We start from the raw sequence: 27,857 nt of genomic DNA on the forward strand, positions 1-27,857 counted from the left end.
GAAAGCTGTCTTCCAGGAAAGAAATTGTAAATCCACAGAAGCTGCTGGCTTGAAGGGAGGTAGAGTTAATTTTTCTAGGACAAAATTGAGGTCCCAAGCTGGTACTGGTGCCTTTCTTGGGGGCTTTATATTCTTGATTCCTCTAAGAAATTGCCTTAACAAAGGATGTGAAAACACAGGTGAATCAGTGTTGTATCTAGCTGAGATAGCTGAAGCATGTATTTTTATGGAAGAGTATGAGAGTCCGTTATGTAGCATATCTGCCAAGTATTCCAGAATGAGTGGAATGCTCAAAAGTGATGCATCATGACCCTTGTTGGTATTCCAAATGCTGAATCTCTTCCATTTGGCTGAATAAAGCCTTTCTGGTGGATGGTCTGCGGGCTTGTGTTAGTATCCGCTGAACTTCCTTGGAGAGAGGTAAATTGAGGTTATTTATGGGATCTCCCAAGCTGTTAGCTGTAGCGTCTGGATGTTGGGATGAACTGTCCTGAAGTTTTGTTGAGTCAAAAGTTGGGGCCATTGGGGAAGGGCCTACGTTTTGTTGTGACATCTCCGTAGTAGTGGGTACCAGTGTTGTCTTGGCCAGTCTGGAGCTATTAGGATCCCCTTCGGCTGCTCTGCTTTGATCTTTAGTAACACTGTGGTCATCAGTGGCAGAGGTGGAAATGCATAGATTATTAGGGAGCTCCAGTTGAATGAGAGAGCATCTATTTTCCATGCTTGTGGATGATATGTCCTTGAGCAGAACTTTTGTAAGTGATGATTGAGGTGGGAGGCAAATATGGGGCAGGCCGGACGTAGACCTGTCGAGGTGAGTCGTATAAAGATGTCTGGATGTAACCTCCATTTGTGGGGGTCTAGGAAATTCCTGCTTAGACTGTCCGCCAGAACATTGTCTTTGCCTGGAACAAACTGGGATTGTAACTGTATGTTTAGACTCCGTGATTTTTCCCAAAGATTCATTGTCAGTCTGCAAAGGGGGTAAGAATGAGTGCCCCCCTGCTTGTTTATGTACCACATCACAGTGGTGTTGTCTGTCCGTATTAGTAGGCGGCCTTGTTGAAGTTGTTGTCCAAAGGCCTCGATGGCATGCATTACTGCCAGCATTTCTTTTTGGTTGATATGCAGAAGTGTTTCCTTTGGAGACCATTGTCCTTGAATACATCTGCCCTCCATGTGCGCCCCCCATCCAAGGTCTGAGGCGTCTGTGGTCATGGTCGGTGTTATCTGAGTTTTTTTGAATGACATACCTGTGTTTGACTGGCTTACTGTGGCCCACCATAGAAATTCCTTTTGAAGACATGGAATGAGCGATATAGTTGCTTCTAGGTTGTTGCTGTGTTGAGACCATAAGATTTTTAGGTACCATTGAAGCTTTCGCATGTGTAGTCTTGCTAGTGGAACCAGGAGAATGCAGGATGCCATGTAACCCAGGGCCTGTAGGAATCTCCTTGCAGTCATCTGGGTGAGTTTTGCTAAACTTTTGAAGTAACGAGTTAACTTCTTTTGCTTGTCTTCTGTCAGGTAAGCCATTTGAGAGGCTGCGTCCAGTTTGGCTCCTAAGAAGGTTATTTGCTGGGATGGCTGAAGTCTTGACTTTTGAAAGTTGACTGTGTATCCCAGAGCCTGTAGCAAGTGTATGACATAATTCAAGTTTTTTGTCAAGGTTAGTTTGTTGTCCGCTTGTATGAGGCAATCGTCCAGGTACGGGTAGATTTGACTCCTGGAGCCTGCAATGAGCAATTACTGATGCCAGGCATTTCGTGAATACTCTGGGCGCAGTAGATGAGCCAAATGGCAATGTTGAGAATTGATAATGCTCTGGCCCTGCAAGAAATCTGAGGTATCTTCTGCAGCTGTGTCTGATAGGGACATGCAGGTATGCCTCCTTGAGGTCCAGAGTAATCAGCCAAGACCCCTTGCCCAGCATGGGAAGGAGTTGCTGTAGAGTCAGCATTTTGAACTTTGGTACTATGAGAAAAGTGTTTAAAGTGGACAAGTCCAGTATTGGTCTCCATTGAGTTTCTTTTCTTGGAACAAGGAACAGTCTTGAATAAAACCCCTGACCTTGTTCTTGTTGTGGAACTTTTCCTATTGCTTTGATCTGAGCAAGCAGAGAAATTTGCATGATAGCCTCTGCCCTCTGATTTTGTGGAAGGTTTGGCATGCCTTGTTTTCTTGGCAAGGTATGAAAATGGAACCTGTAACCGTGGTCTATAATGTCCAAAATCCATTTGTCTTTTGTCAGTTTGTGCCAATTTTTTGAAAACAAAGATAATTTTCCGCCCAAAGGAGCTTCTGTTTGCTCCTTGGTCAGCAGAACTAGAGGAAAGTCATTGAGATTGTCCCTGCGGGGCAGGAGAAACCCCTGTGTCACTTCTTTGGTTTGCTGGTTGCCATTGTCGTCCCCTGTAGGATCCTCTGTATTGCCCTCTTCCTCGGGCACGCCTGTTTTTGCCCCTTTGAAATCTTTCAGGATTAGGAAAGGACCAGTTTTTAGGCGGCCAGTTCCTGCTGAATCTGGGTGGCTGAACCTGGAGGAAATCTTTGACCGTCTGAACTGACTTGGCTTTTTCCTCAATGGACTTTAACACATCTTTAGCATTAGCACAAAAAAGCTTGTTCTTTTCCAAGGGTGCATCAAGAAGTTTTGCCTTAACATGATCTGGTAAAGGTTGTTCTTTTAACCATGCATGTCTATGAATGACCGCCCCTGTCATAGTTGCCCTACATGAAGCTTCCAATGCATCATATCCACACTGTAGAAAGTGATTGCTAACCTGCTGAGAATTATGAACAGCCTCTTGCAAAGACTTCCTATCTAAAGGTTCAGGAGAGGCCAATTTTTTCTGTAAATCATCTAACAGGAAATCCTGATATTGAAACATGTGAAAGAGACAATTGAGAGCTCTCATAGATAGAGTAGTGGAGGTGTAAACCTTCTTCCCCATCTCTCTAAGGACCTTGCTTCCCTGTCGGAAGGCAAAGGATTTTTGGAGGTGGTAGCTGAAACCCCTTTAGGCCACTGGGAAATTGTTTCTAAATCAACAGCATGGGCCCTAAAGAAATGAGAATGGGTTTCTGGGACCCTATAGTATCTGTCAGGCTTGACAGGAGCAGGAGGAAGAGTATCAGGGGTAACACTGGAGTCAGAGTATAGATCATCCAAAACATCAAGCACAGAAGGTATAGCTAAGGGTCTGTGTTGGGGTTTTTTAAGGAATGTTCGAAGGCGCTTTCTGGAATCTGAATATTCCTGGTCTTGCCACTGAAAATGCTCCCTCATGGAATGCAGAACTTCCCCAAAAGAAATATCCTCAGGAGGAGAGGCCAAGGGAATGGAGTCCTCTGCATCTGAATCCTCATAGGTCTGGAAGGGCTCTTCTTGGCTTTCGGAGTGAATAGAGTCCTCAGAATCTTCATCTGAAGAAAGAGGGTCAGAGGGTTCAACCCTGGGCCTCTTATCAGGAGGAGGCTGGGATCCTCTCTCAGGATGGGCCTGGGAACCTCTGATCAGGGAAATTAAATCTGCGGCCAAAGACATGATTTGAGTTTCAGGAGTAGGCTGAGGTAAGGTTTTAGCAGTAAGATGCTTGGCCTTGCTGGCTGCCTTAGCACGTGTGTAGGCCTTGATAGACATGGACATGGGAGGCCTAGCTGCTTCACGTGCAGGAGTGACCTTATCAACAGCAATGGTCTCGGGCATTTCCTCGGTTTCAGTATCCGGAGGAAAATCAATAACTGGCGGAGTGGCCTGCGGTATCGGAGGTATCGGTAATGCGGTGTCTTCAGTACGAAGCGGTGGAATAACCGCCTCAGAGGGAACCGGGGCACTCGCGGTAAGTTTTGGCGTGGTGTCGGTGGAAGACGCGGGCCGAGGATGTCGGTCCCGGTCTTTTCGTTTCTTAGGATTATGCGTTGTCGGTTGTTCCGACGGCATTATATAATCAAATTTTTCGCCGAAAAAGTCTTCAGCGAACTCCACCTGGCGCCTGAGTGTGCTTATTGAAGCGAGCACAGGCGGCACAGGCCGAGACGTCGTGGTCTGGGCCAAGGCAAGGGAGGCAGTAAGAATGGAAATCCTTGAGGTATTTGTTTACCACAAGACAAACCATTATTTACTTTTTCAGTAATTTCTGACATCGGCTGAGGCAAGAAAAGGTCCCCAACGGGGTACTTAGCTTTTTTGATGACTTCGGTTTCGAAGAATACAGGAGCTGACCGACCGGCACTTGCGAACTGCTTCTGCTTCGGGCACCGCACGGAAAGAAAGACTGAAGAAGATGGCGTCGGCTGATGCTTATATACTCCAGCCGCTCTGACGTCGGAGAGAAATGCGACATCAGCCGACGTCGGACCCAGACTTTGGAATCCGGCCGACCGAGGGTTGCCTGAGGCAGGATAACCCATATGTTATGACTGCAGTTGCATTCTTGAAGGACATCTTAGTTTGAATAGCTAAATAAACTCCCCCAGAAGACATACAATATTTGGAAAATGTGTGTGCAAAACACAGTATTTTATGCAAACAGTGAGAAAAAGAGAAGGGGGATAAGGTGGGATGGAAAGAAAACCACAGCAGTGATCAGCATGACATCTACTGTTATAGTAAGTTCTTACACAACTGTAGTATATTTCTGAGTGAAATCATTGTTGCAGTATTCATAAGAGATGAGCGATTCCCAGTGCTGTAGACAGAGAAGGTTAGCAGGCTGAAGTGCAGTAGAAGAGGCCAGATGGAGATATTCTGTCAAAAACTGCCCCAGACATGGAGATGGCATCTAGCTTATAGTGTTTAGGGAAAGTGTGGCCAGATAACCAGGTAGCTGCTTCTAAAATGGACCTTGTATCCACTCCTTGTAGAAGACACCAAATTAAGTCACTGTTCAAGCAGAATTTGTCTTTGGCCAAGTGGGTAAGGTCTTTCCATGGTGTGAGGAAAAGGAGGAAATGAGCTTTGAGATCCAGGATGCAATACTTTGTTTGAAAACTGTTTGCCCCTACCTGGAATCCATAAAGGGGACAAAACAGCTGATTAGTTTTCCTGACTTCCTTAGTTTTGGTCCAAGTAAAACCACAATTGCCTGTGAATGTCTAAAGAGTGTAAGATTCTTTCCACCTGGGTTGAGAGTAACCAGACTGCTCCAAAGGAGCTCCTCCTCCTTGCAAGGAAGAAAAGGGATGTGGGCCTCGCGAGGGTGAGAGTATTGAACCACACTGATTTCAGATACCACTGGATTTTCCTCGTGTAGTGTGGTGATTGTAGGAGTCATGAGCCCCAGAGTCATCAGGGCTTGTTTCACCAAGCAATAAGCCTCATCAGACAGCATCAAGAACTCAGTGGCTAGGGAGATGATTTTCTCCTGAGAACCAGGTGAATTCATGGTGGAGGTATCCAGGCTGCATTCCAGAAAAGTCAAGTGTTGGGTGGGACTGAGCTGGGATTTTTTGTAACTGATGATGAACCCCAGGAATGTTACACAGTGTAGCCTGTAGCAGGTCTTCGTCCAGGTAAGGGAAGACTTGTATCCCCCAAATGCAGCAGAAAGCCACCACTTGGGGGCAGACAATTTGTGAAAACCACTGGACCTGTAGAAACAGCAAACAGCAAAGCAGTTAACTGAAAATGTGATGATCCAGTAAACTAACAGAGAAAGCTTCTGCAGGAAGGACAAATGGAAATATGCAGATAAGCATCCTTTAGCTCTAAAGATACAAGGCAGGCCTGAGGAAGCAAGAAGGGTAGATGTGTGTGTAATACCAGCATTTTGAAAGAGGACTCTCTCAAAAAAGCGGGAGATGTCCAGAATAAGTGTCCACTGCCCCCCTTTTATTGGGACAAGAAAGATCCTAGAGTAAAATCCTTTTATTAAAAAGGATGAAGGGACCTCTTCTATGGTTCCCTAAGCCAGTAAGTCCTGCGTGATAGGGTCCAGCAGGTGGAGCTGGTTGTGAGAACGTGAGGTTATTCTCCCAAATCCTACCATAACCCTCCTTGATAATGCTCAAGACCCATTTGTTCAATGTTACTTTTTTCCCAGAATGGGAGAGTGTCTTCTTGAGATGGGAATGGGAGGGGTGATGGGTGAAATATAGCCACAAGGGCCTATTACCAAATTGAAGCCTCCTAAGTGGAGTATCCCTGAGTTCTGTCGGAGTCTTTTCATAGGAATTTTCCTTTGCCTCTGAGGGGGTCTAGAATCTCTCTTCACAAAGGAAATAGATTCTGCTGGATAATTTCTATGATACCTGGGAACTGTAGAGAGAAGGGTCTGACAGCAATCTTTCATAGTCTCGCCTTGTTCCTACAAAGCCTTTTCGAAAAGGCTGTCAGCTTGTGAGCCAAACAAAAAGGTTGTTATCCAAGGAGGGATCTAAAATTTTTGACTGGAAATCTTCAGGAATAGGTTGGCCTCGCAGCCAGGAACATCTCCTGATAACTGACACAGTAGCAGCTGATCACTGCTGTATTTATTACTGGCTGTTAGGGAAGCCTGAGCCACTACTGATTGCACAGGCTGTTTTGTTTCAGGTGTCTGGGGCTCAGTGATCATCTTAGTCAAGGAGTGTAGCACAGAAAGTATTTAGTCATTTGAGTTTGGTAGTTAATGACTCTGAAAGCCAGACTGGAGGAAGTATACACTTTCGTCCCCACCCATCCATTGCTCAACTGTCCTTGTCATTGGGGGGAACATTTATGCCAGGAAGCAGCTTGGAAGATTTGTCCAAAGCCAGGGATACTGCAGCTGGGTCTACCACAGGGTTTTTGTACAGATACTAAAGTTAATCAGGAACTTTGGAGAAGCTGTCTGGCCTTTTTTAAAGCAGGAGGTTGAGAATCAGGTGTAAAAGAGCAGGCTTGAAATGCATCCAGGTAAGCATCTAGCACTGGGGGAACTGGAGAAGGTGCAGTAGTGCCTATCTCTAATAAGTTGTAGTACCTCTTTTATACCTTTGATACATGTTTAGATTGACATTCAAAATGCTTCATCATGCTTTGCAAAGTTTCTCCAATGGAGGTCTCTTACAGGAAGAATTCAGATAGAGGGGGTCTCCCTCATCAGAGGACATCTGTTCAGGGAATGGAAAGTACAGTTGTTTACACTTACCATAAATGCAGATATTTGAGTGTATTCACTGTTGCAGTCATTACATTTGGGTAATCTGCTGGCAGGTTGCCCTCAGTCTGCCTGAATAACAAAGTCTTGGGTCCTGCGTCAGTTGCGGTCTCCTTTTCCATAACGTCAGGTCATCAGGGGTATAAAAACATGCAGCAGACGCCATTTTAATCAGTTTTTCTTGCCCCAGATGTCAGGTGCCCCCCCAAATGGGGAGCAAAAAAAAAAAAAATATATATATATATATATATATATATATATATATATATATATATAAAAACATGAATATATAAATGCATTTTAGAACACATAAAATCTACCTTCAACTAAATGCAAATACACCACAAAGGCTTTTGAGCATAGTGAAGGAAAGAAAAGGTATAAAAAGGCGGCTAGCGGGTGGGTAATCCGGACTGCAACAGTGAATACACTAACATCTACATTTATGGTAAGTGTACACAACTGTACTATGTTCTTCATGTTTCACAGTTGCAGTCATTAGATTTGAGTAGAATCCCAAAGCTATGGATGGGAGGATGGAACTAATGAGCATTGGGAGCAGCTATAAGGCCCTGCAGGACTACAGTGGCAAAGACTGCCCTGGATTTAGTAAAGAGAGGTAAATGGTAATGCTTTGTGAACGTATGAACGGAGCTCCAAGTTGCAGCTTCTAGAACGTCTCTGGTAAGGACCCCTCTGAGAAAAGCTGCTGAAGTAGAGGCAGCCCTGGTGGAATGTGATCTGATCCCCCAAAGCACAGGTTTACCATGGTGCAAGTAGCAGAAACAAATACAATGGCTTATCCATTTAGAAATAGTCTGCTTTGATAAAGCCTTCCCCTCTGATCCTGTAGCAAATGCCACCAGTAGTTGCTCAGACTTAGATTTGTCCTGTTTAAGTAGAATCTTAGTTGTGTGTACATCCAACGAATGCAGAATCCCCTCCCCCTTGTTCTGCGGATTTGGGGAAAAAGTTGGCAGGTGAATGGTCTGGTTAAGAGCCACACTGGATACCACCTTAGGCATAAAAGGAGGACTGGTCCTGAGGGCCACCATGTCTGGGTAAAATATAATAAAAGGCTCCACTACCATGAGAGCCTGTAGTTCTGAAACCCTTCTAGCTGAAGTAACTGCCAAAAGAAAGGCAGTCTTCCAAGAAAGAAATTTAATATCCGCAGTAGCTGCTGGTTCAAAAGGAGGTAGGGTGAGTTTTTCCAGCACAAAGTTGAGGTCCCATGCAGGACTTGGCGCGCTTCTGGGCAGCCTTAAATTTTTAGCCCCTCTGAGGTACTGTTTTAGCAGGGGATGAGAAAAGAGGGGAGGCTCTGTGTTGTAATGAGCTGAGACGCCAGAGGCGTGTATTTTTATACAAGAAAAAGATAGGCCCTTGTGAAGCATCTCAGTTAAGTATTGTAAAATCTGAGGAATACTTGGTTTTGCCGAGTCTGTTCCTTGTGCTTGGTTCTAAGCACAGAATCTATTCCATCAGCATAAGATTTTCTAGTACTAGGCCTTCTGGCCTCCAAAATGACCATCCATCACAGGTTTACTGAGAGATGTGGTTGGTGAAATTAATTGATTAGCCATGCTGCAAGATTCAGAGTTTATAGCGGAGTGTGCAGAATTTGATAGTTCTGCTGAGACAATAGGTGAGGTGTTTGAGGCAAGTACCACAGAGGAAGGTGTGACATATTCCTTAGAAGCGGGTACCAGTGTTGGAGAGGCTAGTCCGGAGCAATTAGAAACATTTTTGTTTTTTCCAGCCTGACTTAGTAAGACCTTGGAGAGTAGAGGGGAAAGGCATAGACTGATAGGTTTTTCCAGCTGAAGGATACAGCATCCACTTTCCATGCTTTTTTGTGATGAGTTCTTGTGCAGAATGTCCAACTGATAGTTTTGGGGAGAGGCAAATAGATTTATGTCCGAGTTCCACCATTTTTGTGTTAACATGCTGAAGATTTGTGGATCCAGTTTCCATTTGTGCGGGTCCATTAGATTTCTGCTTAGATCTGCCAGAGTATTTTGCTTTCCTGGAAGGAATTGAGCTTGAAGATGTAGTTGGCAAGTCAAGGCTGTGTTCCACAAGGCCATGGCTAGTCTGCAAAGCGGGTAGGAGTGGGTACCCCCCTGCTTATGTACCACATAACTATGGTGTTGTCTGTCTATCAGTAGTTGTCCTGGATGCAGAAAGCCCTTGAAGGCTGTCAGAGCATTCTGAACAGCTAGCATTTCTTTCTGGTTGATATGCAGATGCACTTGGTTTGGGCTCCATTTGGCCTGAAAGCGTCTTCCTGCCAGATGTGCCCCCCAAGCATAGTCTGATGAATCTGTAGTTAGGGTTTGGGTGGCAGTGGGTACAGTGAATGACTCTCTCTCTTGTTTTGGTGACATGCCTCTCCACACCAAAGAAACTCCTGTTGCAGGCAGGGAATGAGAGGAATCCTCGTTTCCAGGCTGTGACAATGTTGACTCCATAAGCTTTTTAGATACTATTGAAGTTTCCTCATATGCAGTCTCGTATATGGAATTAGTAGAATGCAGGATGCCATGAACCCCAAAGCCTGCAGAAATTGTCTTGCAGACAGCTGGGTTTTTGTTGCCACTTGAAGTATGTGGTCAATTGAATTTGTCTGGCGTGAGGTACACCATTTGGGCAGTTGTATTCAAGCTTGCACCCAGGAATGCAATTAGTTGAGAGGGTACCAGTTGTGATTTCTTTTCATTTATGGTGTACTCTAGGCATGCGAGAAGCCTTTTTACACATGCCAGATGTTGAAGAAGAGTGTCCTTGTCCTCTGCCTGAATGAGACAATCGTCCAGGTAAAGATAAATTTGAATGTTTGTCTGCAAAATGCAATTACTGGTGGCCAGGCACTTTGTAAAGACCCTGGGCACAGTAGACAAGCCAAAGGGCAGTGCAGACAATTGATGATGCAAAAAACCTCCTTTGAAGCTGAGGTATCGTCTGCAAGATTCCCTTACTGGGATATGCAGGTATGCCTCTCAAGTCTAGAGTTACCAGCCAGGCATTCTTGTCTAGCATAGGCAGTAGCAGTTGTAAAGTCAGCATTTTGAATTTTGGAATGTCCAGGAACGTATTTAGAGTTGATAAGTCCAGAACTGGATGCCATGATTTGTCTTTTCTAGGTAACAGGAAAAGTCTTGAATAAAATCCTTGTCCTTTTTCCTTTTCTGGCACTGGCTGAATAGCCCCCATATGCATGAGTGACAACTTGTTTCTGGGCATCTGCCCACTGGTTTGGTGGCAGATCTGGCCATCTGTTTGGAATTGGCAATGTGTGGAAATGAAATCTGTACCCCTGGGATACTATGCTTAATACCCACTTGTCCTGGGTAATTAAATACCAATTTTGAGCATGACGTGCTAGTTTTCCCCCCCAAGGGGGCTGGCAAAAGGTAAGTGCTTGGAGATGACAGAGGAAAGTCATGGGGACTGTTTACTGCAGGGTTGTGCTTTGTTACCTCCTAATTTGGAGGTGGAGGCACCCCATTGCTTCGGACCTGTAAGATCCTTGTGATTGATATCTGGAACCTTTGGAGTGTCTGGGCTCCTCCCCCCCCCCCCCCGAGTGGCTCTGTTGGACATAGGAAAGGACCAATTCTTAGTAGGCCAGTGTCTACTGAACCTGGGTGGCTGCACTTGCAAGAAATATTTTACAGTTTGCATACATTTAGCTTGGTCTTCCATTTTCTTTAAAACCACTTCTGCCTTATTATCAGACAGACTTGTCCTGCTGTAAAGGGTCATCCAACAATTCAGATTTAACATGATCAGGCAGACTTTGCTCCTTGAGCCAGGAATGCCTCATCACAGATCCAATTACGGCGGCCCTGCAAGAGTCCTCCAAGGAATCAAAACCACATTGCAAAGTTGCAAAGTATGCTTTCCAACCTGTTCTGCTGAATGCAATAATTCCTGTAACTCTATTTTCCACACAATCAGAAATCAACATCATTTTCTGTTTCAGTAAGCCCATAACATGCTGTTGATATTTAAGCATATGAAACTGGCAGTATAAAGCCCTGATTACCAAGGTTGTAGACTTATAAACCTACTTTCCCCATCTATCCACCGCCCTGGAATCTCTATCAGAAGGGGTAGGGATTTTTGGCTGTAGAGGCCTCAACACCCTTGGGACCCTGAGAAATAGTTTCAGGGTCAGGAGCAAGATTTTTGAAAAGAAATTTGTGGGAGTCAGGAACCCTGTAATATCTGTCTGGCTTACTAGGAGCCAGAGGCAGGGAATCAGGAGCCATGCTTGATTCCGAGAACACATCAACAATGTCCAATACAGGAGGTATAGCCTAAGGCCTATGCTGAGGAAGAAGAAAAATCCCTAAGCCTCTTTTTAGTTTCTGAGAAGTCCTGACTCTCCCAGTGAAAATGTTCCCTTAAAGTATGAAAAGTCTCTCCAAAAAGAGTAATCCTCAGGAGAAGCAGAAGGGATGGACTCCTCTTCATCAGAGTCCTCATAAGGTGGAATAGAAAATTCCTGATCAGAAGAGGAATCAGAAGAAATGGAAACCTGATCTGAAGATTCATAATCAGTGCCTTGCCTAGGCCTCTTAGCAAGGGGGGAATGCGAATGCCTGATCAAGGTAATTAAATCTTCAGCCATTTTGATCATTTGTTTTTTAGGCATAGGGACCTGAGCAATGGCTCATGCGTCGGTTTTTTTAAACATAGAAGTTGGTTTTGGTCTTGATTTTGAAGATGGCGTCGGTTTAATATACAAATGTTGAGGCCTGAAAAAGTACAGTTGCGTACCTACCATAAATGTAGATGTTAGAGTTTATTCACTGTTGCAGTCATTACTCTTGGGTTATCCTGCTGGCAGGCTACCCGCAGTCGAACAGTATTCCAAAGTCTAGGTCCGGCGTCGGTTCCTGTCACCTCTTCCCTGACGTCAGTGTGCCAGGGGTATAAAAGATGCAGCTGACGCCATTTTCTTCAGTTTTTCTTGCCCCAGATGTCAGGTGCCCCCAATTGGAAGGCTGAAAAATATGCCAATAAAAATGCATGCACAAAAATAACATGGCCTTCATCTACAAGCAAATACACCAAATAGGTAGTATAGGATAGAGAAGTGCAGTTAAGTCCCAGCAAAGAAAAGGGGGATGGTGGGTGGGTAACCTGGACTGCAACAGTGAATACACTCGAACAACTACATTTATGGTAGGTACACAAAGTACAGTTTTGTACCTACCATAAATGTAGATGTTCGAGTGCTAATACAGCTGCAGTCATAACAGATGGGTTCTCCTGCCGTCAGACGGGTCCTCGGTCGGCCGAATTCCAAAGTCTAGGTCCGGCGTCGGTTGTCGTCGCTTCTTCCCTGACGTCAGTGCGACAGGGGTATAAAAGAACCAGTCGACACCATTTTCTTCAGTTTTTCTTGCCCCAGATGTCAGGTGCCCCCAGAAGGAAGGCAATACATAAATTTATGTAATAATGCAGTGCAATATAATCAAAAAACAGTAGTTGCAAGCAAATACACCATAAATGAATACCCCAATCAAGTTGTATGAGGAGGTGTTAGCCAATAGGCCTGTCCCAAGAGGGGAAGAAGGGAGGGAAACCTGGACTGCAGCTGTATTAGCACTCTAACATCTACATTTATGGTTGGTACAAAACTGTACTATGTTCACTGTGCATACAGCTGCAGTCATAACAGATGGGTAGAATCCCAAAGCTAAAAAAGGGGTGGTAGGCACTAGGTGGAACTAGGAGGAGCCAGGATGCCCTGCAAGACTGCAGTGGCAAAGCCTGCTCTAGTTTTGGAGTATAATGGTAGGTGGTAGTGCTTGGAGAAGGTATGCACAGAACTCCAAGTGGCTGCTTCCAAAATATCTTTGGTAGGAACTCCTCTGAGGAAAGCTGCAGAGGTAGCTGTGGCCCTTGTGGGGTGAGATCTGATGCCTGCAGGCACAGTTTTACCATGAAAAGAGTAACAAAAGCGTATGCAGTGGGCTATCCATTTTGAGATTGTCTGTTTGGAAATTGGCTTCCCTTGAGCTCCTATAGCACAGGGCACAAAGAGTTGTTCTGATTTTCTGAAAGGCTTTGTTCTGTCCAAATAATAACGTAGCTGTCTGTGGATGTCCAAGGAATGTAGTAGTCTCTCCCCTTTGTTTTGAGGATTAGGGTAAAAGGTAGGTAAGTGAATAGCCTGATTCAAAGCTACCCTGGATACCACCTTTGGCATAAAAGACGGATTGGTCCGTAAGGAGAAACTGCCCTGATGGAAAATGATGAAAGGCTGCACAAACATGAGGGCTTGTAGTTCCGAAACCCTGTGAGCTGAGGTGATAGCCAGAAGGAAGGCTGTTTTCCATGACAAATATTGCAAATCTGCTGAGGCAGCTGGCTCAAAAGGAGGCAAGGTCAGCTTTTCTAGAATGAAATTGAGGTCCCAAGCAGGCATTGGTTGCCTCCTTGGGGATTTTATATTCTTAGCCCCTCTGAGAAACGGTCTTAAAAGAGGGTGAGAGAATAAAGCAGGATCAGTGTTGTATTCTGCAGAAATGGCTGAGGCATGGATTTTAGCATCTCAGCTAGGTCCTGTAAAATTTGAGGTAAATTCAGTATTCCAGGATTCTGACCCTTTTTGTGATTCCAGGCACAAAACAGTTTCCATTTTGAGTAGGCTTTTCTAGTAGAAGGCCTTCTGGCCTCCAAAATGACATCCTGCACCTCCTTGGAGAGTAGGGTCTGTTGTGAATTTAAGAAATCCTCCATGCGGCTAGATTGAGTGATTTCAGCTGACTGTGAAGAGTTTTGAAGTTGTGCTGAGTCAGTAGAAGAGGCATTAGAGGCAGGATTCATGGTGGGGAATGCGTTAGGCTCCTCAGGAGTGGGTACCAGTGTTGTCATGGCCAGTCTGGAGCAATGAGAATCATCTTTGGTCTGTCTGCTCTGGCTTTTAATAGAACTTTGGGCAGCAGAGGAAGAGGTGGAAAGGCATAAACTGTCATTGTTGTCCAACTGAAAGAGAGTGCGTCCACTTTCAAGGCCTGTGGATGAAAGGTCCTTGAGCAGAATTTTGTCAATTGGTAATTTCTGTGGGAGGCAAGGAGATCTATGTCTGGCCTTCCCCATGCTTGAATTGTCTTTGTAAAAACTTGAGGATGCAACTTCCATTCATGTGGATCTGTCATATTTCTGCTCAGGTTGTCTGCCAGCGTGTTTTCCTTGCCCGGCAGGAACTGTGCTTGAAGTTGGATTTGTAATTCCAAAGCCATGTTCCAAAGAGACATGGCTAGCCTGCATAGGGGATATGAATGGGTTCCTCCCTGTTTATGTACCACATCACTGTGGTGGTGTCTGTCCTTATCAATAGCTGGCCTGGATGCAGTAGGTCTTTGAAAGCCATAATAGCATTTATTACTGCTAGCATTTCCTTTTGATTGATGTGTAGGTGCTTTTCTTTTTGTGACCATTTGCCCTGAATGCACCGTTCTGTCATGTGCGCCCCCCAGGCATAGTCTGAGGCGTCTGTTGTGATGACTTGATTTGCTTGAGGCTTGCAGAATGGGAGACCTATGTTTCTTTGGCATGCTTGAGCCCACCACAGAAATTCCTTTTGAAGACATGGAATCAGTGGTATAATTGTTTCCAAACTGTGGCTGTGTTGAGACCATAAGTTTTTTAGGTACCATTGAAGTTTCCTCATATGCAGCTTTGCACATGGGATTAGCAGGATGCAAGATGCAATGAATCCCACAGCCTGCAGGATTTTCCTTGCAGTCAGCCTGGTGAAGGTTGCCAGTTTTCTGAAGTACTGAGTTAGTTGCCCTTGTTTCTCTGGCGTGAGGTAGGCCATCTGGGTGTTTGTATTAAAGCTGGCACCCAGGAAAATTATTGTTTGAGAGGGTATTAGTCTTGATTTCTATTTGTTGACCGTGTAGCCCAGAGAATTCAACAACATTATTACAAACGCCAGGTGTTTCAGAAGTATGTGTTTGCTGTCTGCTCGGATCAGGCAGTCGTCCAAATATGGGTATATTTGTATCCCTTGAAGTCTGCAGAAGGCAATTACTGATGCCAGGCATTTCGTGAACACTCGGGGCGCAGTAGATAAGCCAAAGGGCAATGCAGAGAATTGATAATGGGTTGAACCTGCAAGAAATCTGAGGTATCTTCTGCAATCTTGTCTGACTGGGACATGCAGGTATGCCTCCTTGAGGTCCAATGTTACCAGCCAAGACTCCTTGCTAAGCATGGGAAGAAGCTGCTGTAATGTGAGCATCTTGAATTTTGGTGCAGTAAATATGTGTTTAGGATGGATAGGTCCAAAATAGGTCTCCAATCTTTGCCCTTCCTTGGTACCAGGAATAGTCTGGAATAAAAACCTTGACCCTGTTCTTGTGCAGGTACCTCTTGAATAGCTTTCATGTCCATGAGATCTGAAATTTGTTTTTGTGCCTCTGCCCTTTGTGTGGCAGGTTTGGCATGCCTCTCATTTTTGGAAGGGTGTGAAAGTGGAATCTGTAGCCTCTGTCTATAATGTCCAGGATCCATTTGTCTTTTGTGACAATATGCCAATTTTTCAAAAATAATGCCAGTTTTCCGCCTAAAGGTGCTGCCATTTGAGCCTTGCTTGGCATGCAAAGGGGGAAGTCATTGGGTCTGTTTTCTGAATGGCTGTGAACTATCCTCACCACCACTTGGTGTAGGTGCTTGCCATTGTCTGCCTCTAAATGATCCTTGAGATTGCCCTCTACCCCTCGGGCGCCTGTATCTACCTCTTTGAGGTCTGTCCGTGGCTGGAAAGGACCAATTTTTTTGAAGGCCAATTTCTACTGAAACGTGCAGGTTGTACCTGTAGGAAATCTTTCACTGTTTGCATTGATTTTGCCTTTTCCTCCATTTTCTTTAATACCTCCTCAGCTTTAACACCAAACAATACATCTTTTTGAAGAGGTGCATCTAGTAATTTTGCTTTGACATGATCTGGTAAGGTTTGCTCTTTGAGCCAAGCATGTCTACGCATGTCTGATCCTGTAACAGCAGCTCTACATGAGGCCTCTAAAGCATCAAAACCACATTGCAAGGTATGTTTACCCACTTGCTCTGCACTATGCAATAAATCCTGCAACTCCAAGTCTGGTTGTTCAGGTTGTGACATTTTTCTTTTCAACTGAGATAACAAAAACTGTTGATACTTTAACATATGGAACTGACAATTTAATGCCCTCATGGTTAAGGTGGCTGAGGTGTATACCTTTTTCCCCCACCTTTCTAAAGCTCTGGAATCTCTCTCTGAAGGTAATGGATTTTTGGCAGTGGAGGCCTTAATTCCCTTGGGACCCTGTGAAATAGTTTCTGGGTCAGCCGCATGGCTTTTGTATAGGAATTGGTGTGAATCAGGAACCCGGTAATACCCGTCAGGCTTGACTGGAGCTGGAGGTAAAGAATCTGGGTTAAGGCTGGCCTCTGAATACACATCATCTAGTATGTCTAAGACTGGAGGTATAGCCAGAGGCCTGTGCTGAGGGAGCAAGAGGAAATCCCTGAGCCTTTTCTTGGAGTCTGAATACTCTTGGCCTTCCCAGTGGAAGTGTTCCCTCAAGGTATGCAAGGTTTCCCCACAAGAGTAATCCTCGGGGGGGGGGGGGGGGGGAGACAGAGGGAATGGACTCCTCTGCATCAGAATCTTCAAAAGGGGAGTATGAATGTTCCTGATCCTCAGAATATTCTGAAGTAATGGAGGCCTGGTCTGAGGAAGGGTATTCTTCCTCCACTCTGGGCCTTTTGTCCGAGGTGGGTTGAGAACCTCTGATGAGAGTAATCAAATCCTCAGCCATTTTGAGCATCTGCTTTTTAGGCATGGGGCCTTGAGAGGGGCCCTGTGGCGCTTGTCTTTTAGTATGCATGGCTGCTTTAGATTTAGTGAAAGCCTTAATGGAAAAAGAAGGTGGCCTGAAGACACCTTGAGAGGTGGCAGGCCTGTCTAAACTCTGAGTTTCCCCGCCAAGAGTGGCTTCGGTATCTGTAGTCAGGGTGTGGGCCGAAGAGCCTGCGACCTCGGGCACAGAAGACACCGCTAATGAAGTGTCATCGGTAGTCAGGGGCTGCGTAGGCACCTCGCTGAGAATCGGAGCACCTGTAGTCGGCTTTAGCGTGGTGTCGGTAGAAGTCGCGGACCTCATATGTCGGTCCTTATCTTTGCGTCTTTTACTCAAATCTGGAGTCGGAATATCCGACGACATAATGTAATTAAACCTTTTGCCAAAATAGTGTTGGGCGAACTCCGCCCGACGCTTAATAGTGCGTCTGTTGAATGTAGCACAAAAACGACAGGCCGAGACTTCGTGGTCTGGGCCTAAGCAAGGAATGCAGAGGGAATGGAAATCCTTATGCGGTATTTGCTTCCCACATGAAATGCAATTATTAACTTTGTCTGACATCGGTCTGAGGCAAGAAAAGTTTCCCCAACAGGGTACTTGGCTTTCAAGAAGTCTTCGGTTGCAAAATATTTGTAATCTCAGGAGCTGGCCGACCGGCACTTGCGAACTGCTTCTGCTTCGGGCACCGCGCGGCAAGAAAGACTGAAGAAAATGGCGTCGGCTGGTTCCTTTATACCCCTGTCGCACTGACGTCAGGGAAGAAGCGACTACATCCGACGCCGGACCTAGACTTTGGAATACGGCCAACCGAGGACCTGCCTGACGGCAAGTAAACCCATTTGTTATGACTGCAGCTGTATGCACAATGAATATCTGTAAGTCATTTCTTAACAATTTCTCAGGTGGAAAAATAAGATAACCTTGTATCAGTAGGCTACTGTAGTCTCAGTTTAAATTAACAAACACACAGTATTGATCAGTTACGGATACTATTTGCTAACAGAAGGGAATAAGAGAGAAAGTGGAAGATGTGTGTGTGTGTGTGGAGGGGGGGGGGGTTGCTTACAAGCCAAAGCAGAGTGCTCTCCAGGGGAAAATGAATATTGGCTCAAACAGGTAGACACATACTCAAAGTTAACTTTAGCTGTTTGTAGGCAGTTCAGACCCGGACTGCGATTTTCTTATAAGAATGATAAAGGTGGTTCAGCAGTTGAATACCTAAGAGTGGTGTTAGGTTCAAAGTTAACTTTATGGCCACAATCTAAAAAGCTTTGAAATCCTGGACTACCTTTATCTGCCATGTTAGAAAGAAAGAAGGAAACCCAGAAAAAATACCAGCAATGGTATAAGAATTACCCGAAGGTAAGGAGGAAAAGGGGTTTACCAACGATGGTAAAAAAGAAAAGTACAGTTTTGTACCTACCATAAATGTAGATGTTCGAGGATCCACATTGCTGCAGTCCTAACTATTGGGTAGTCCGCTGTCCAGTCGGCCCGAATACCAAAGTATATGGCTGACGGTCAGGGCGCATTAGACTGACGTCAGTACGTCAGGGTACTAATGCGCATGACCGACGTCATATCCTCAGTCTTTTCTTGCCCCAGATGTCAGAAGACCCTGAAAAGATAAGGCCAAAAACCAAAAACTCCCAACATATCTGCACCAAAATATATATATATATATATATATATATATATATATACAAAATTAGCAGAATATAACCTCACCTACACAACCACCCCTAAACACAGAGGGGAAGGAGGGAGGGTAAATTGGACTGCAGCAATGTGGATCCTCGAACATCTACATTTATGGTAGGTACAAAACTGTACTATGTTCTTCATTCCACATTGCTGCAGTCCTAACTATTGGGTAGAATCCCAAAGCAGAGGTAAGGGAGGCTGGCAAATCATAAGGAAGCAGGAGCTGATAACATGCCTTGCAAAATAGCTGTGGCAAAACCAGCCCTAGACTTAGAGTAGAGAGGAAGGTGGTAATGCTTAGAGAAAGTATGCACTGAACTCCAAGTAGCTGCCTCCAAAATATCCTTAGTTGCCACCCCCCTTAAAAAAGCTGTTGAAGTGGCAGTAGCCCTAGTGGAATGAGGCCTAATCCCAGCTGGAATCTCCTTGCCATGATGGGAATAACAAAATGTAATGCAAAACCCAATCCACCTAGAAATAGTTTGTTTTGACACAGGCTTGCCCTGAGAACTCAAAGCAAAAGAAACAAACAACTGCTGAGCCTGCCTAAAAACCTTAGTCCTGCTCAAATAATAGCATAATTGCCTGTGTACATCTAAAGTGTGCAAAATCTTTTCCCTTTTGTTTGGGGGATCTGCAAAAAAGGTAGGCAAATGAATAGTTTGGTTTAAAGCCACACTAGAAACCACTTTAGGCATAAAGGAAGGATTAGTACGTAATGATACCCTATCCTTATGAAAAATCAAAAAAGGCTCAACCGCCATAAGGGCCTGTAACTCAGAAACCCTTCTCGCAGAAGTAATGGCCAACAAAAAAGCAGTCTTCCATGACAAGTATTTCAGTTCAGCAGTAGCTGCAGGCTCAAAAGGTTGTAGAGTAAGTTTCTCCAACACAAAATTGAGATCCCAAGCAGGAGTAGGAGCTCTACGTGGGGGTCTTATATTCTTTGCCCCTCTAAGAAATTGCTTGAACAAAGGATGTGAAAACAATGGTGGGTCACAATCATAGTGAGCTGAAATTGCTGCAGCATGAATCTTAATGGAAGAGAAAGACAAACCTTTGTCCAATAACTCAGTAAGATGTTGAAGAGCCACACTCCAATTAGGCTCAGAAACCTCCAAATCCTTTGCTGCAGTCCAAAATAAAAATCTCTTCCATTTTTCTGCGTACACTTTCCTTGTACTAGGTCTTCTGGCTTCCATAATCACATTTAAAACTTGTTGAGGAAGTTGAGACCTGCTGTCTTTCAAAACAGAATATGCCAGGCTGTTAGATGAAGAGAGTGAAGCTTGACATTGAGCAGACGACCGTCCTTCTGAGACAACAGATGTGGAATCAAGGGTAAAGGCCATGGAGGCTTCTTTACCAGACTCCTCAGTAATGGGTACCAGTGCTGCCGAGGCCAATCTGGAGCTATTAAAATCATCCTTGGCTTGTCTTGTCTGACCTTTAGAAGCACCTTTGGAAGAAGAGGCAGAGGAGGAAACGCATACACATGAAGATTTTTCCAACTGAAAGAAAGAGCATCCACTTTCCAAGCTGTGTGATGAAACCTCTTTGTGCAAAACTTTGGCAGCTGGTGGTTTAGTGGAGAAGCGAACAGATCTATGTCTGGAGTTCCCCAGGACACTGTCAACTTTTGAAATACATGAAGATCCAGTTTCCACTCGTGGGGATCCATGATTTGTCTGCTTAACACATCTGCTAAGGAGTTCTGTGCTCTCGGCAGAAACCTTGCCTGAAGAGTTAGTTGCAAGCTTAGTGCAGTCTCCCATAAAATCATTGCTTGCCTGCACAATGGGTAATAATGTGTTCGCCCTTGTTTGTTGATGTACCACATGACAGTTGTGTTGTCTGTTAGAATCAACACCTGCCCTGGAAGAAGTAACTCCTTGAAAGCCATTAATGCAAACTGGACTGCCAACATCTCCTTCATGTTGATATGTAGATGCTGTAGTCTGGCAGGCCACTTGTCTTGTATCCACTTTCCATTTAGATGAGCTCCCCAAGCAATGTCTGAGGCATCTGTCGTTAGAATTTGACTCGCCTCTGGCCGGGTCACAGAGAGTCCCTTGTTTAGGTGACATTCCTGAGCCCACCACAAAAATTCCTTTTGAATGCAAGGTATTATTTGAATGACAGTGTCCAAAGCCTGGCAGTGCTGTGTCCATACATTTTTGAGATACCATTGTAGCTTCCTCATATGCAGTTTGGCATTGGGAAGCACCAGAATACAAGATGCCATGAACCCTAAGGCTTGAAGGACTGTCCTTGCAGTCAGCCCGGACTGAAGAGATAGTTGATGGAAGTAACTGGAAAGATTCTTTTGTTTGTCCGGGGTTAAAAAGGCCATCTGGGCTGCTGTATTCAGTCTCACACCCAGAAAGCACATGTCTTGAGAGGGTACTAGACTGGACTTTATTTCGTTCACAGAATACCCCAGGCATCTTAGCACTGCTATGACATATTCCAAATGCTGTAGAAGGTCTTCCTTTTCTTGAGCCAGAATCAGGCAATCGTCCAAGTAAGGATAGATTTGAATTCCTGTTAGCCTGAAGTAAGCTATCACTGGAGCCAGAACCTTTGTGAATACTCTGGGCGCCGTAGATAAGCCAAAGGGCAATGCAGAGAACTGATAATGAGAATTTCCAGCTCAGCAGATACTTTCTGCAACTTAGTCTTATAGGCACATGAAGGTAAGCTTCCTTGAGATCTAAAGTTACCATCCAGTGATCCTTGCCCAGCAGAGGTAAAAGCTGTTGTAACGTCAACATTTTGAACTTGGGAATGTCCAGATAAGTGTTGAGGATAGATAAATCCAAAATTGGTCTCCACGTGTTCCCCTTCTTCGGTACTAGGAACAGGCGAGAATAAAACCCTAGGCCCCTTTCTGGCACAGGAACCGGCTGAATGGCCCCTATTTGGAATAACTGAGAAATTTGCTTGTGAGCCTCTTGTCTTTGTAGAGGAGGAATGTCTGGCATGCCTCTGAAAGGAGGCAAGGTATGGAAATAAAACCTGTAACCGTGGTGAATGATATCCAGAACCCATTTGTCTTGGGTAATTAAATCCCAATTTTCTTTGAAAAGAGAGTCTTCCTCCTAGAGGTGCCGCCAGGCGAGAAGGTACTGGCAGCTGAAAAGGCAGGTCATTGGGTCTGCTTACGAAAGGACTGACCCCTGCCCTCACCAGAAGTCTGAGCAGGTGAACTCCCTGTCCTAGGCCTAAAAGCACCTTGAGCTCTGCCCCTACCACGTCTAGACCTACCCCTAGACTGGGAATCATAAGCAGGATAAGTCCATCCCGTAGCAGGCCAATTTCTACTAAACTTCGGAGGCTGCACCTGCAAAAAATCCTTAACAGTTTGCATAGACTTAGCCTTGTCCTCCATCTTCTTTAAAACGGCTTCCACAGGCGAACCAAACAACACATCAGACTGTAAAGGAGCATCCAAAATCCTTGTCTTAACATGCTCAGCTAAGTTCCGATCTCTCAACCAGGCATGCCTACGAAGAACAGAACCAGTGGCAGCCACCCTGGAGGAGGCCTGCACAGCATCAAAACCACATTGCAAGGAATGTTTACCCACTTGTTCAAACACATGAACTAAATCCTGCAACTCTTTACACTCAATACCTTCCGCCAGAGCATCCACCTTAGATTTCAACTGTGAAAGAAGATAATTCTGATATTTTAACATGTGAAACTGACAATTCAACACCCTCATGGCTAAAGTGGAAGAAGTATACACTTTCTTTCCCCATCTATCCAAAGCCCTTGCCTCTTTATCAGGAGGGACAGGATTTTTAACAACTGAGGCCTTCACACCTTTAGGCCCCTGAGAGACAGTTTCCGGGTCTGCCCTAGGACTCTTAAAAAGATACTTATGAGCTTCAGGCACCCTATAATACCTATCCGGTTTAACTGGGGCAGATGGCAAAGAATCAGTTCAGGGAAGCCTCTGCAAAAACATCTTCCACCACATTCAAAACAGGAGGTATAGCTAAAGGCCTGTGCTGGGGTAAAAACAAGAATTCCCTAAGCCTTTTCCTGGAATCAGAGAAATCTTGACCTTCCCATTTAAAATGCTCCCTCATGGAATGCAGAGTCTCTGAAAATGAAAAATACTCAGGAGGGGAAGCTGAAGGAGTAGAATCGTCCACATCAGAATCAGAATAAGGAGGGTACTCCTGCAAGTCTTCAGTCAAGACTCAGAAGCCTCGAGCATTGCTCAAAACTCTCAAACTCAGATTCCACCCTAGGCCTCTTATCAGGAGGCATAGAACCCCTTATCATAGTAATCAAATCCTCTGCCATTTTAAGCATATGTTTCTTAGGCAAAGACCCTGAAGTACTAGGAGAAACCCCCACTGAAGCAAAACTTCGCCTGCCCCTCAAAGAAGCCTTGGAAACAGAAGGGAGGCTCTGACCACCTTAGGAAGAGAGGAAGAACAGCCACCTGAGAAGCCCCTCAGCCTGGCCTACTTCCTGAGAGGATACATCCTGTAACAGTAAAGTCTCTCCCTGAGACTCCAAATAAACACCTGGCAAAACCTCCGCTCCACTGAGCCCTCTAAAGAACCGGCGTCTGGGACTGTCGGTTCCTCCACTCTAGGCTTTGCTGTTTTGTCCTTGCGTTTTTAGCGAAGCGGCGCCGGAGCATCCGGCGGCATTTTATAAATTACAACGCTTCTCAAACACTAACCTGGCACAGTCTAACCTTCTCTTAATAGTGCGTTTGTTAAATCTAGCACAAGAGCGGCATCCAACAACGTCGTGCTCAGGCCCTAAACAAGGTATACACAAAGTATGGTAATCCCTATGAGGTATCTGTTTCCCACAAGAAATACAGTTATTCACTTTTTCTGACATCCGGTTAAATACTGAGGCAAGAAAAACCAAAATATTCTAGCGGGTACTTAGCCAACTTTGATTCGGTCTGAAACTCTGGCTTCAGAAACTTTCAGAACGCCAACCTGCACTCGCAAAATTGCTTCTGCATCGGACCATGCGGCAAAAAAGACTGAGGATATGACGTCGGTCATGCGCATTAGTACCCTGACGTACTGGCGTCAGTCTAATAATGCCCTGACCGACGTCAGCCATATACTTTGGTATTCGGGCCGACTGGACAGCGGACTACCCAATAGTTAGGACTGCAGCAATGTGGAATGAAGAACATTTACCTCGCGGTAAAGAGGAGGGAAGGAATTAAAAAGATTCAAGAAAGGATAGTCGCTAAATGCGATAAGGTAAGAGAAAACTATTAATAACTTTTCTGTGAGAAAAAGGCTGTTTTAAAATTTAGTAGAAGTCAAATATTGTACTTAGCTCAAGAGAAGTAGCTTGACATGACCGAATGGCGATGCGGCAAATGAAATCTGGGGTAACGAAGAGATGAATTCTGGGTAAGAGTTTTTAGCTCGAGAGTTTGTAGCTGACGCGAGCTTGGAAGATGGCCGGCTCGGTTCCAAAGTCGGAACAGATACCCACACATAAGAAATGAATGAGATTTACAATACCAAATCACAGCTTCCATGGGACCTGACAGTATCCCATGCTGTATCCTACACCAACTCCAGCAAGAACTAGCTTCGCCATTTAGCATCCTATTCAACCAAACCCCAAGTACAGGCTTCATTCCAGCAGGGTGGAGAACTACCATTGTCATCCTCTTGCACAAAGGTGGTGCAACTACTGACCCAGGAAATTATCGCCCAATTAGCTTGAGAAGTCTGATCTGTAACACCAGGGAGTGTATTATGCATATCATAAACAAGGACATAAGCAATCTCCAAGCACTTGACCCCACCCAACTCAAATTAGTCAGTGACAGACCTTGCCTATTCAACCTGGTTGACTTCTTTGAGACTGTAACCAAGGCCCTAGATGAAGGAAAGTCAGTACATACAGCTTACCTTGACTTGGACAAGGCGTTTGACACAATCCCACACTCGGACATCATCAAGAAGCTAACACAACTTGGTAAAAATCCCTATCACATCAGGTGGGTGGCCAACTGGCTCACTGATGGGACCCACAAGGTAAAAACAGGCGCCACCACCTCCTGCAGCAGACCTGGTCGATAGTGGCATTCCCCAGGGATCTGTCCTGGGACCCCTACTGTTTGGCATCTACTTCTCAGAGGTTCAAGCAAGAACAAAGGGCCTGTGGCTGACCAAGTTTGCAGATTATCAAGTTGGGTGCTGTCACTGACTGCCCATATGATGTTAACATACTGCAAGAGGGTCTCACAGCTACAAATAACTGGTGTCAAAGTCATGGGGTTAAGATAAACGCAAAAACAGTGCATCATTACACCATTCGGCAAAACACGGCCCCTACTGATTACCACATCAATGGCAAACCCCACCCCACCCCCAAGTACGCAACCTGTGGTGAAAGACCTGGGTACTTAGGTTGACAACAATCTCACATTCGACCACAATATGGCAGCAGTGGTCAGAAAAGTCTTTCGCTTTGTTCATCTCAAGTAAAGGGATTGCATCCAGAAAAAAGGAGGTTATTACATCTCTGTACTCCTACCTCATTAGGCCTATAATTGCTTATAATGCCCCATTTCGAATGTACCTCTCCAAACATCTGCACCAACTGGAAAAGCCATAGAAATACCTCACAAAGAGAATCCATGGCCTCCAACATATGCCCTATGTTGACAGGCTCAAATCACCATCACTCTACTCTGAATCATACAGATTACTCAGAGGTAATCTGTGTCTTGCCTACAAGGCAATATCGGATGCTGCCCTACTAGAGATGCTCCATATCCGTAAGTCTAGCTCCTTGCACATTACCTGCTCGATGGGCCTAAATCTAATGAGATCAACAAAACCTGCTGGAGAGAGAGGTTCTTCTCCCGAGGCTGCCCCATATCTGGAACAGACTTCCCATACATGTCAAATAAGAGCAACTCACTAACCCTCCAAGCACAACCCTGATGAGTGGATGGGAAGCCACAAATCTGTCGCAGGGGTTCCCCCTTTGTCCCTCACTGACTGGAGCAACAGGCGCCGATTGACGGCTCATTTTTGGGGGATAAAATCTTAGCTAGACTTGTAAGGGCCCCAGGGCCACTAGCCTAGTAACCTCACATGATCCTGTACTTTAAAAAAATCACTACATGAGCAGAAGTACAGTTGTGTACACTTGCCATAAATGTAGATGTTAGAGTGTATTCACTGTTGCAGGCATTACATATGGGTTATCTGCTTGCAGGTAGCCCTCAGTCGGCCTGATTAACAAAGTCTTGGGTCCTGCGTCGGTTGCTGTCCCTTCTTCCATGACGTCAGGGGTATAAAAACATGCAGCCGATGCCAGTACATCAGTTTTTCTTGCCCCAGATATCAGCTGCCCCCCCTAATGGGAAGCAATTAAATATAAAAGAAAAAATATATACCTCCAACAAAAAAGCAAATACACCAAAAAGGCTTTTAAGCACAGTAAAGGAAAGTAGAGGTATAGCCAAAAGAAGTTAGGGGGCTTGAGGGAGGGTAACCAGTACTGCAACAGTTAATACACCAACATCTACATTTACAGTAAGTGTACACAACTGTACTATGTTCTTCATGTTTCACTGTTCAGTCATTACATTTGGGTAGATTCCCAAAGCTATGGTTGGGAGGAGGAATTTAGATAGCATTAGGGCCACCTATAAGGCCTTGCAAGACTGCAAAGGCAAAGCCAGCTCTGGATTTAGAGAAAATTAGCAAATGATAATGCTTGGTCAATGTACAGAACCCCAGGTAGCAGCTTCTAGCATGTCCCTGGTAGGGATGCCTCTGAGAAAGGCTGTAGAGGTAGATGCAGTCCTGGTGGAGTGAGGTCTGATACCCTGGGGGATAGGTTTTCCATGGTGCTTATAGCAGAAATGAATCAATGGCTTATCCATTTAGAAATGGTTTGCTATGAAATAGCCTTCACCTCTGCCCCTGCAGCAAATGCCACCAGCAGTTATTCAGATTTAATTTGAGGTTTAGTCCTGTCCAAGTAGAATCTAAGTTGTCTGTGCACATCTAAGGAATGCAGTATCTGTTCCCCTTTATTCTGTGGATTGGGAAAGAAGGTTGGCAAATGAATGGACTAATTAAGAGCCACACTGGATACCACCATGGGCATGAAGGATGGATTGGTTCTGAGGGACACCCTGTCCACAGGAAAGATGAAGAAAAGCTCCACTGCCACAAGGGCCTGTAATTCAGATACCCTTCTAGCTGAAGTGATTGCTAAAAGGAAAGCTGTTTACCAAGAAAGAAATTTTAAGTCCGCAGTAGCAGCTGCCTCGAAAGGAGGTAGAGTGAGTTTCTCCAAGACAAACTTAATGTCCCAGGCTGGGGTTGGAGCTCTCCTGGGTGGTCTCAAATTTTTGGCCCCTCTTGAGGAAAGTACAGTTGTGTACACTTACCATAAATGTAGATGTTAGAGTGTATTCACTGTTGCAGTCATTACATTTAGGTTAATCTGCTGGCAGGTTGCCCTCAGTTGGCCTGAATATCAAAGTCTTGGGTCCTGCGTCGGCTGCAGTCTCCTCTTCCATAACGTCAAGTCATCAGGGGTATAAAACATGCAGCAGACACCATTTTCTTTAGTTTTTCTTGCCCAGATGTCAGGTGCCCCCCAAATGAGGAGCAAAATATATATATATATATATATATATATATATATATATATATATATATATATACATATATATACATATATATATATATATATATATATATATGCATGCAATTGTAACAAAAGAAACTTTACCTTCATCTAAAAGCAAATAAACCACAAAGGCTATAGAATATAGCGAAGGAAACAGAAGTTCTAGAAAAAAGGGGGGTGGCGGGTGGGTAACCCAGACTACAACAGTGAATACACTCGAACATCTACATTTATGGTAAGTGTACACAACTGTACTATGTTCTTCGTGTTTCACTGCTGCAGTCATTACACATTTGGGTAGAATCCCAAAGCTATGGATGGGAGGCTGAAACTAAATAGCATTAGGATCGGCTATAAGGCCCTGCAGAACTGAAGTGGCAAAGCCTGCCCTGGACTTAGAGAAGAGGCAAATGATAATGCTTTGTAAAAGTATGAACAGAACTCCAAGTAGCAGCTTCTAGAATGTCTATGGTAGTCACCCCTCTGAGAAAAGCTG

At 44.8% G+C, this 27,857-nt stretch overlaps 1 protein-coding gene across 1 annotated transcript in view; it reads right to left on the reverse strand.

The window, feature by feature from the left end:
* Positions 1 to 27,857, reverse strand: part of AKIRIN2 (akirin 2) — a 473,016-nt gene that overhangs the window by 376,179 nt on the left and 68,980 nt on the right. The window contains exon 5 of the mRNA XM_044073113.1: positions 25,073 to 25,101. Within this exon, the coding sequence (XP_043929048.1) occupies positions 25,073 to 25,101 (29 nt within the window). The remainder of the gene's footprint in view (positions 1 to 25,072; positions 25,102 to 27,857) is intronic.

Source organism: Protopterus annectens, chromosome 1.part0, assembly GCF_019279795.1.
Source record: "Protopterus annectens isolate FY-2018-M chromosome 1.part0, PAN1.0, whole genome shotgun sequence".
NCBI lineage: Eukaryota > Metazoa > Chordata > Ceratodontiformes > Protopteridae > Protopterus > Protopterus annectens.